General features: G+C 37.5%; 1 protein-coding gene across 3 annotated transcripts in view; it reads left to right on the forward strand.

Moving 5' to 3' along the window:
• Positions 1 to 9,590, forward strand: part of LOC124787937 (disintegrin and metalloproteinase domain-containing protein 11) — a 1,045,780-nt gene extending 1,036,190 nt beyond the window's left edge. For all 3 annotated transcript variants that reach the window (XM_047254929.1, XM_047254930.1, XM_047254931.1), the window contains one exon: positions 7,010 to 9,590. In XM_047254929.1, the coding sequence (XP_047110885.1) occupies positions 7,010 to 7,421 (412 nt within the window). In that variant the 3' untranslated portion in view covers positions 7,422 to 9,590. The remainder of the gene's footprint in view (positions 1 to 7,009) is intronic.
• Positions 9,591 to 11,365: the final 1,775 nt, after the last annotated feature.

Below are 11,365 nucleotides of genomic sequence, written 5' to 3' on the forward strand. Positions count from 1 at the left end.
ATATCACTTGGGATTTGTCGGCTTTGCCAAATGTGGGTACTGAGATTTTACTTCATCTATAAACAGCTCCCAAAAACAAAAAGCCTTTATGACAAAACAGTTTTTGTAAGTTACCAGGTCCATTTGACCAAAGTCACCACAATTGTCCACAATTTTAAAAAATCTTTGAATATTTCTTGTTGAGCATTTCAAAAGTTTTCTTTCTATAAATAAGTAGCTAAGCCCGGCATGCATTGCAGTGCCTCTTTTTTTTCTAGGTAAGTACATATATACAGAGCAGACGCATTTACATGTTCAAAATAAATGAAAGACAGTGGTTTTTTGGGCATTAAGTTTTTGTCCACAGCTACACCTGCATATGCATTCATCACATATATGACACACATGTATAAATTTCACATACATTTAATATATTTCAAATGCATTTGTATACATATTTCGTTCATACCTATAGCAAACTACACCCTGACTTAAATTGTGAAGAAGCTTGTAATTCTGCCAGTAACTGATTGTTGGTTTGAGAAAAAGGACTGTCACTGGCAACTGTCTGAGCCTCCAGCGTTTTACACCTTGTGGCTCGAGAGAGGACATTAAATGTATCTGTGATATTGAGTTGTGTAGCATGATCTTTGGTCCCGATACACACCGGCAAAGCAATTAGCATGCTGGAGTGCTAGTTCTCACAATATGATTTATGCATTGAACAACACAAATAAGAGACAGATTGTGCTTTTAAAGCATTACAAGTCAAGTAATTAGTGGAAAGAAATACCAACAGGTCATTTTCACACATTTCTACATATCAGCCCTTCTCATTGTCACACCTGCCTGTCACAGTAGTAGGGTATCCTACACTCACACTACTTTTACAGAAATAAGGAGTCAGGTATATGCCAGATTTGTCTGAAACTGCTCCACGCAGTCCTGAGTTAAACTTTTATGTCACTCATTCTTACCCGAAACCCTCATCCATAGGGGTGCTAGGGTTGCCTTACTGCCACAGCAAAATTTTGCCAGATAGTAAGTGATACTTGTACCAGTTCTGGTACAAATTCCTTCAGGTGTCACAGAGGTATGCTGATGTGTAAAGGCACCAACAACTCTAGGGGTGAAATGTCATAGTGATGAAATCAATAAATCCAGCAACCCCAAATATTACAAATTTGATACTGCCTTTACTGAATATTTTCACATGTCACATTTCTCATCTCCACCCCCTCACCCTGCAGGGACAGTTGGGATATATATGCCCACAGTACTTGTTTAAGCTTCTATGTCACCCCTTTCCATCCACACCACAATGGATGGTAGGTGATTCTTACCCAAACAGAAACCTTCATGGGCATGTGCATAACTCACATAAGTTGCATCTCAACTGGATCAATGGCACAGGAGCGCATAGAAGATGAACAAACAAATATTCATTCCGTGTATCATGATATCTAAAATCTACAGTGTAAGTTCTTGTTAGTACAGTTGTGCATGTTCTAATGAAGTTTCAAAGGCAAAATATCTAAATATTCCAGTACTTTATATGCTGGCTACATTTGTAATGGAGGCTATGTATTGGATCATTAAGATAAATATAATGTTCACTAAATTCATGTTGCATACTAAAACTCATATCAGCAGACGATGTTCCAGAATGTTTGTAACTGTATTTGTTGAAAAAAATGCATTCAACTCTTCCATTTCCATTTAGGTTGTGCCACATGTTTTCATTCTTGTTATACATTGATGAGCCAAAACATTATGATCAGTGTTGCTGTGAGATTGAATGCAATGTGGTGGAGTTACAGATGTGTGACATAGTAAGAAAAGCAATTACATGGAGCAGAAACAAACGGGGAATCATTCTAGCAATGATGAGACTGCAAATGGGAAAATCCACTGACATAAACGAATTTGACAAAGGTCAGATTGTTTATAGCTTGGCATCTGGGGAAGAGCACCTCTCAGAACAGTAAAACTGGTCTGCTGTTCATGTGTGACTCTCATGAGGATCTAATGAAAGTGGTTTAAGGTTGGTGAAAACACTAGTGGGTGACAAGATGTTGGAAATTCACATTCCATCGTAGTCTCTGGGCAATTACAGGTACAGTGATGATGCAGGTGCAAGTGTTTTGGAGCACACCATTCAGAACACATAGTTGAACATGGTATTCTGCAGTGGACAAGCCTTCCACTTATCCACGGTGACCCAGTGACATCGTCAGTTACAACTGCAGTGGGCACAGGATCATCGAGACTGCACTATAGATCAATAGAAATGAGTTACCTGGTTGGATGAATCACTTTTCTTGTTATATTAGGTCATTGTTCACATTTGGATACATCATCAACTAAGCAAGCAGCTGCACGAAACACTCCAAGCGCCCAGACACAGGTTGGAGGGGGGCAATTTTATGTTATTATCTGGGTTTCTGCAGGACCTGTAGTAGCAAGCCAAGGCAGCATGGCAGCTGTGAGTATTATTGCAGCCCATCATGCTCAGTGTCATCCCCTATGTCCTTGCCACAAGGCCAGAATCCACCACATTCGCCTGATCTTAACCTGATGGAACATCTCTGGGATGCTAGCCTGTAATTTGTGGGCACGTGTGACCTGCATACAGACGTCTGTCGCCACATACCTCAGAAAACCTGTCAAGAATTTGTGGAATTTGTCATGCAGAATTGCTGCTATATTGTGTTTCAAAGTTGGACCAACAAGTTCTTAAGCAGGAGATTCTGTTATCCTGGCCCGGTGAGTTTGAAAGCCCACTGAAAGGTATGGACCTCAATGATGGCTGCTAGACAGCACTGCTGCAGTCTGTGAGAGCTGCCATCACTGATGCAGGCACCATTGCTAGTACAGGCTCACTATGCCTGCCTATCAGTGCTCACAACTGCTCTTTAATGCCACTGGTGCAGCAGCTCTGCAATCAGTTGTGGTTTTTCTGTTCTGTTGTACTGATATCACTACACATTGTTGTCTTGGTTCTGAATTCACTAAGTCTCTGGTTTTCATCTTGGTTTATGTGCTGGACTTGCTTTTTGTCATGCTGTCTCCATTGCTTGTCATTCTCTAGTTGTTGTCTGCTTGTTTACTCTCAGTCGATGCACTGCAACGCCCTCAACCGGTAGACCTATTGTACAGGTTTTTGAATTGTTTCCAATCTCATCATAATCTGGTCACTATAGAGATGATACTGTTTTGGCTCATTAGTGTATATCAGTGAATATCTTTAGAGCTCCATTAATTTTCAGTTTTTTGTTGGTTTAAGATCAAAGGCCTTTTGCTTGCTAAAAATATGTGTTTTTGTTTCTTGTAGGCAGTATGTCAGCTTTGCTGCCCTATGTTTGTCTTTATGTTTCCAATGTTTTCTTATAAACTGTATTTCCCTCATTCTTCTTATGCTGTTATTACAAGAAAATGTAGACCCAGTATTGTAACTTTGAGACAATGCATGAAGTTATATGAATGCCCATAGTGAAGATGTCAAATATCAGTGTTCATAATATGTTAGGTTTAAACTGTAATTATTATTATGTGGAATATATGTGATATATGTGCAAGTGTTGCATGCCTGTAGTTGGAATTTGTATATGACTGCATGCTGCCCATTTAAAAAAAAAAGTGTTCTTCAGTCTGTAAACTGAGCACTAACTGTCAATCTCTCTCTCTCTCTCTCTCTCTCTCTCTCTCTCTCTCTCTCTCTCTCTCTCTCACACACACACACACACACACACACACACACACACGTGCAGTTACTATTTACCTATCCATCGTACTTCACAGATCTTGCACTAAAATTAATGGATGGTAAAACCTGCAGCTCACAATAAACAGATTGGCTTGTTTTTCTTCTATACTTCACTGCAATTAATATGTTACCTGAAGTCGATCTGTCAGACCAACAAAATTGGGAAAATTCCCCCCCCCCCCCCCCCCCCCGCCCCCCTCCCTGCCCCCCCACAAACGCCCTCATAGAAAGTGAGATACTATTTAGATGCCTGATCTTTACTGCCCCTCTACATCATAGTTATACTGCAAAAAGTCTAAGGCTACACCTAGTGGAACTACCATAGCATAAAAGCACATTTTAGGACCTAACTGGTAAACTTTGAAGTATGATAATTTATACACAGAGGCTAACTTTTTGGTTAGTGACATGCCCTCTTCAAGTCATCACTGATTAGTTACACACATGCGTGAGGTGTAATGGTTATGGTATGTAGCACGCAACAGCCAGCTAATATTTAATTGTTACTTTGCTTATAAGCCTTCATTGTGCCTTACATGTGAGGTTCTGGACACAGCATGCATTACTAATTGTTTAAGGTAACTGACATTATTATGTGTTACACTGTGGTAAGGGCCAATGGAAGAGATATTCAACAGCCATTATAGAAAGGTTTTGCAAAAAACATTCAATGAGTATGTTTCATGTGGCATGTGCTGAGGAAAATAGATGTCACAATTTGTGTGTATTGCAGATTTACAACCTACACTTGTATCACCCTTAGAAGGCACAAATACTACGACCATTTGAATTTCTGTATAAGTTTCATCAGAATTTTAATGATGCTGTCTTTCACACTTGTTATTCATTTGCATTACCAGTTGATTTAACAGTATGGATAGTCACATCTGGGACCATGAGAATCCACATGTAGATCTCATCTGCAATGATTGCCCATGAACTTCTGTAACAGAATGGTTGGTATTCTTTTAGGACTTTGTCAGCATGCTCAAGTGGTTCTGGTTACCCTACATTTCAAACTTCGTTTCACATTTACGACTGCTGCAAACAGTAAAGCTGGCTGTGCACAGCAATCGTTAGTTGCACTAAGATGGAGCCACAGCAAATTTCGGGGTTAATATGTGAGCACAGTAAACAGTTGAATTAAGATAACATTGGCTAGATCAAGTAAGACATGTTGTGTGGCCTGGAAGTTCACCTGATTTAAAACTCACAGAATTTTTTTCTTCTCAGTTGCTTCAGTTGTCACCAGAGCAAACTGATTGTCTGAATTAGTTATACATTTCACAATATGAAAGAAAATCCAGTCACACTTGACAGAATTGAAAGGCCACTGGTGTGAAGTATCAAGCATGTACTGAGGTTCAGGGCAGACTTGTAAATTTATATGAACATGATTACAACACAGTGCAGTTTGTGATTAAAAAGGGAACTATCATTGTATTTTCATACTTCCAGCCATATCTAAGACAACAGAGAAAGTCATCTACAATCAAATAACAGAATTTCTCAGAGTAGGGAAGGTATAATTAATCAAACACCAGTTTGGATTTCACGAAAACAGGACTGTTAATGAGACAATTTTCAGTTTCACTGACCAAATTTTTAAATACTTCAATCGAACAGAAGTTTCTTCTGGAATTTCCAGTGGCCTAAGTAAGGCTTTTGATCTTGTTACTCACTTATTGTTGCTTTAGAATCTAGAATCATATGACATCAGATATAAAGTAAATAGGAGGTATCAGTCATAGCTGACCAACTAATACCAAATGGTAGAAATCTGAAAAAATTTAATCTGACACAGCCATAATAAGCTGTGGAGTCCCACAAGGCTCAGTACTGTATCCTCTCTACTTCCTACTTTCTATCAATGACCTTCCATTAAACCTCCTAAATACTTTTCCTGTTTTACTTGCAGGGGCAAATAGTTGCTCTTCCAGTCTGCCTCAGCTCTGCGAATTGAATTGCAAAGTTAATGCCAAAACCAAAAGGCTCATGTCCTGGCTGCACAATAATAACACTTCTCTTCAGTCTAACCAGGAACCAACCTGCTCATACTGAGCCCATAAAAATTTATGAGCAAAACTTTGAACAAGTAACAGAGACAACAGGGAGGAAAAGTTGTTCACCATTGAGAGAAATTGCTTCAACAGATGGACACTCCCTGCTACGCAATGAAAGTCATCAGGCGATCTTGTGAAATAAACACTGTGGGCATATCCAGTATACGTGTGTGTGTGTGGGGGGGGGGGGTGCAATTTGATTGGTGCTGAATGAGAATTTTCTAGTTTGAATCATAATTGAGGAAGAAATTAGAAATTTTTATATTCAATATTTGACTTACTTGGAAGAGAGTAGTATTTATGAAAATTCCTCATCACCAGGCCATAGTCCAATGTTCTGTGTCAAATCCCAAATCTCCAAATCTGTCCACTGTGACACATGGAATTAGGACATATGATATTTTGATATCAGATGAGTACATTTCATCTCAGCAGCCCTCTTTGCTATTATTCTAGATGAATAGACTATGTGCTGGCTGTAGTTTCCTCTCTCTCCCACCTGTCATCAACAGTAGATAAGTGACGTTTCATTCTGCACAACTCACTCACTACAAGAAAAGGTGTAATGTGCATGAAATAACAAAAACCTTTCTGATTTGGGTACTGAACAACCCTTCTGTATTTTCTATCACATAATATCATATCACTTTGTCATATCATCATTGCTCTCCCTAACATCCCCCACCCCTCTCTCTCTCTCTCTCTCTCTCTCTCTCTCTCCCTCTCTCTCTCTCCCCCTGTCTCTCCCTCTCTCACTCTCACCACTTATCTTGTGTTGACATTTAATTTTCTTATTGAATTCCAGAAGGAAATCTTTTACACCTGGAAGTTCAAGATACAGGATGCACTTCTGTGTATTGCTCTTGACCAATCTACAAACTGATTTAGCTTCTATAACAACAGCGTCATTAAAACACAATTCTAGCTGTTTTATTACAGTACATTTTATGACAGTCACCTGTGTTTCACTATTGATAAAGATGGTTTGTTGGACCCGGACTTCAGAAGTATAAGTGGATTAATGAATAAGGCACACTAAAATAAAAACAAATACACATTTAAATTCTTCTCTCGTTTCACCTTTTCCCGTAGCTGTTTTTGGATTCTTTGGATATTTGTTTAGTTTCGTTTCTGTTAGATTATAGATGCATGATACACACAACCCCCTTTTTGTTGTTTGTTTATCATTGTTATTTTCTAGTGATGAATTTATTCAAGCTCAACAACAGTTAGTCCGGTCGGCGAGTGAGGAGGCTCTCCCAGTTACACCGAAGGGCTCCAGCACATCAATCAGCCACCACGCACGTCACCAGTCTTCGCACCATCGCAGGGGTGCTTCTAGTCCCCATCAGGACAAAGCAGTAAAACGGGAATACTACCCCTCCCCACCACCGTCGGAAAGTGACGAGGGCTCTGGGGAGGGCTCTGTACGCGATGCTGCTCCCAGTACGTCAGCTCCTAGTGAGGGCAGGAGAGGAGACCCCAGTGACGAAGACTCAGCCGGAGAGGAAGACAACGATTCCTCGAGAGATACTGCTGCCTCATCCTCCGTCTCTGGCACAGAGCAGACGGCCTTGCTCCGCCCGCGGCGGTATCCCGAGTACAAGCACTGATCCCAGTTGACTTTAGTTGCTCACAACGTGTTAGACACAATCAATCATAGATCTTGTCAACTGCCATATGTCGTGTGTAAAATACGTCTGTCTGTTGCCTTCACTTGTTGTCAGACTGAACAGGTGACAAGAAGTGGTAGTGTTATGTTGAAAGTAGACATCTGTCACGTGAACACTGTGCCAGTTATAACTTCTGTTACATAGATTGATATATTAAAAAGTGCGTAAGTTTTTTAACTTAACGGTATGAAAATATTCGTTAGAGACAAAGACTTCAATCGTAACTACAATGTACATATACTACTAAGTGGTGCTGATACGGACTTCAAAAAATCCTTGTGACATTTTATTGTATGTATCCGTTGTAAAAAAAAAAGTGACGTGAGGAAAGCCTCGCACAAAGAAAAACAGAGGTAGAATGGAGAATGTTATCATGTTCTGCTGTGTACTTCTTTGAATTACATATTTTATAGGAAGAATGAGTAGTTAATTTGTTTTAGATATTGTTGGAATTTTTTTCTGCACTTAAACTCCTGGAGTGCTTTCATATCATAAAAATCAGAGAAATTTCCTGAAACAATAAAAATTTCAGAAATTTTTCTGATAATCTTATTTGTTTACAGAAAAAAGTTCAACTTTCTACATTAGGCATTTTACAAAACTTTCTAAATCCTGTCCAGAAATCTTTGTAACTCAAAACCCTTTGTGACGACTATCACGATTTGTGTCGGAAGATCTTGTTTTAGCAAAGGATATTAATCTTTTGAGTTACCAAATTGTTAATAATTTTCCCTTCTATGGAACATTCTGCAATTTTTCACTTAGCACTTACCTAGTCACAAGAAACTGTTGTATCACACAGTACCTGTAGAGCCCAAGTGCTGCAGATTGCAGGGTAATGCTACTCCTTAACTCTTTTGTGTAATAAAATGTTTACAACTTGTCTTTTATTTCATATCAGATCTATGTACGTCTCTCACATATTTGTCTTTTCAATGTCATATGTTGTTGAGTAAAATTAAATTAAAGCTATGTAATTTGGCCTAATCAGGGAAGATCACGAGGGAAAAGAAGACTGTGCCAATAAATTTCCCCGTCTAAAGAATTATAATAATAAAGACTTTTAAATGCATGGGAAAGTGAAACCAATTTTTGTTTGATTAATGAGATATGACTGCCTCCTACAGTTACACATTTCTACGTTTAACAAAGTTATATTCATAAGAAATGTGAAATCTCAAAAGTGCTCACCTACTGTATACAGATGTAGTATGTAAAAGTTATATGAACTGTGTGCATGGAAACAAGATTGTTGCATGTCAGTGACTATACAAATGGATTAGCAGTTCTCTGTATCATGAGTGAGTGATCTGTTCAGTTGTGGTTCATAAATGTAGGGAATTTTCCATGTAACAGTGGATATATATGCATTAGTAGCATATACTGAAAACACTATGAGGAAACTGAACAGCTGGAGTGAAATGAATAACAAACTGTGTGATAGACTTTATTTTTATTTTTTTTTTCACTATTGTTTTGTTGTGGTTGAAAGGAAGAAGCCATCAATAGGCCTTCAGTCCACAGTTAAGAATAAAATGTTGTTGACTTTAAACTAGTGGTTTGACTAACGTGCTGTATTCAGTGATGTTAATGAATTTTTACACTACCAGAGTTTTAGAATTGATATCAGTACGTGGAATTAAAATGACTATTTTACTTTTTTTAAGAAAAATAATATTGAGAATGACACAAGAAAAATGTTGTTGAACATCAAGCCATGATGGTCCACATTACATCTCTTTAAAACTTTCATGTTGAAATTGAACATCCTCCTCATCATGCTTAGACCTTGCTGTTTAAGAATTATCTGATAATCTTTAATGAGTTTATTTCTTGAGACTGTGCCAAATCCATTGCTGACCAAAACTGACAATGTAAAATCAAAATTTATTTTTCTTTCTAGTATGAGTTTTGTTCAGTTTTATTTTGTTTTGTCATAATTAGAATGTACCTCAACTACTCAGATATGTGATTTAGGGATGTAAAAGATATAGTAACTGTTGTGTGAAATATTTGCTCATGAGGAAAAACAGAGTTCATATGAAATTTATTGCCACAAAAATTTTTATGTTTTAAGACAGATGAATAAAAATAATTTTAAGTCATGTTTCATTGATTTAATGTTTCTTTGTGTTAATACTGAAATGTAAATTGTGTGTCCGTGTGCAATAATCAAATTTAGTTTCAGAATAATAGAAGCAGATGAAAGATTAGAACAAGTTCCAAGACCAGGTAAGCAGAAATACTGTATTTTACGGACTATAAGACGCTACAGACTATAAGACATACCTTAACTTTTATGCAAATTTTTTGAGTAACATTTTTACTGTTTTTATTACTAGATTGAAAAGCCAGACTAAAAAGAAATCTTAGTTTATAAAACCGAACTGACCTTTAAAATCTCTGAAAATCGTCATCCGAACTTTCTTTTTCTCTTTTTTTCTTCTTCTTTTCCTTCTCCTTCTCCCTCTTCGTCATCATCATTATCCTCCTCATACATACGGTACTTTCAATTTATAGCCTGTATCATATGAATATCTTTTTTTTTTCCATTACGAGCAAGCTTGTGAGTCCCTACAACTCAAGTTCGCTGCTTTGATGCACTGCTGCTGCCAGTTGAATCCAATGTTACCAGATAAAGATAGATTTCCCATTACATCAAATATATGGCCATTTTTAAGATTGGTGGGAATTTTAAATCAAACATTGGACAGTTTTATATTAATTACGAGTATAAGATGCACATGAATTTTGGAGGCAATTTTTCAAAGAAGAAAGTGCATCTTATAGTCCATAAAATATGGTACCTTCTCTATCTTGCTCCATGCACTATGCCCATAGTGAAATACTGAAATACAGATACTATAAAAAATATTCCATTCCCTTACAAACAATTCTATATTATTTGCATTATTACAAAGTGTGGCTGTTTAGAGGACATAAAAAGAGAAATGGTAAGGCTGAACGTAGATTGGGAATTAGTGAAATACAGTTCATTAAGGGAGACGAAAGTTTAATTAGGATGTGGTAATGTAATAAATAGTAGGAAAAGGAAAAGAAGGAAAAATATTAGGTGGACTGGGGGGAAGGAATGTAACAGGAAGTCAACTGATAGCAGTTTGCACAGAACACAATTTAATCATTACAAACATTTGAGAACAATGAAAGAAGGTAGTGTACATAGAAGAGACCTGGAGACACTGGATGTTTTCATATATGATATAGAATGGTAAGATAGAGATTTAGAAACCAGATTTGAAAATTCTAAACATTTCCCAGAACAGATGTATATTCCTGACCACAATTTATTAGTTACGAAATGCAGATTAAAACTACAGAAACTTTTTCCTGCAGAAAATTAAGAAGGAAAAGAAACCTAAGCAAGTGGAAAAGGCCCAGTAGAAAACCTGGGAGAGCACACATGATACTATATTTAATTGACAATACGATAAGATTTAGCAACTGAAAGAGGCAAGATATGCATCTAAATACATGATTAAAACATTAGATAGGTAGGAAGTGGGTAGTAGCAAAACAAGAATGGACAGAGAATAAACGTAATCCTGCAGAAGCATGTGTGACTATAAGAAAGATAGCTGCTGCATATAGGAAAATTAAAAAGACACCTTGAGGAAAGGAAACTGCTGTATGAAGATAAAGAGCTCAGACTGTGTGCCAGTCTTGACGAAAGAAGGGGGTGGGGGTTGAAAAGTGGAAGGAATGTATACAGAAGAGTTACATACAGGAAAGAAACTTGAAGACAGTATTATGGAAAGTGAAAAAGAAGAGAATGAAGATAAGATTTCTGATGTGATACTGCGAGAAGAATTTGACAGAGCACTTACAGATCTGGATGTGATGCTATGAGATGTATTTGACACAGC

Source organism: Schistocerca piceifrons, chromosome 3 (assembly GCF_021461385.2).
Source record: "Schistocerca piceifrons isolate TAMUIC-IGC-003096 chromosome 3, iqSchPice1.1, whole genome shotgun sequence".
Classification (NCBI taxonomy): Eukaryota; Metazoa; Arthropoda; class Insecta; order Orthoptera; family Acrididae; genus Schistocerca; species Schistocerca piceifrons.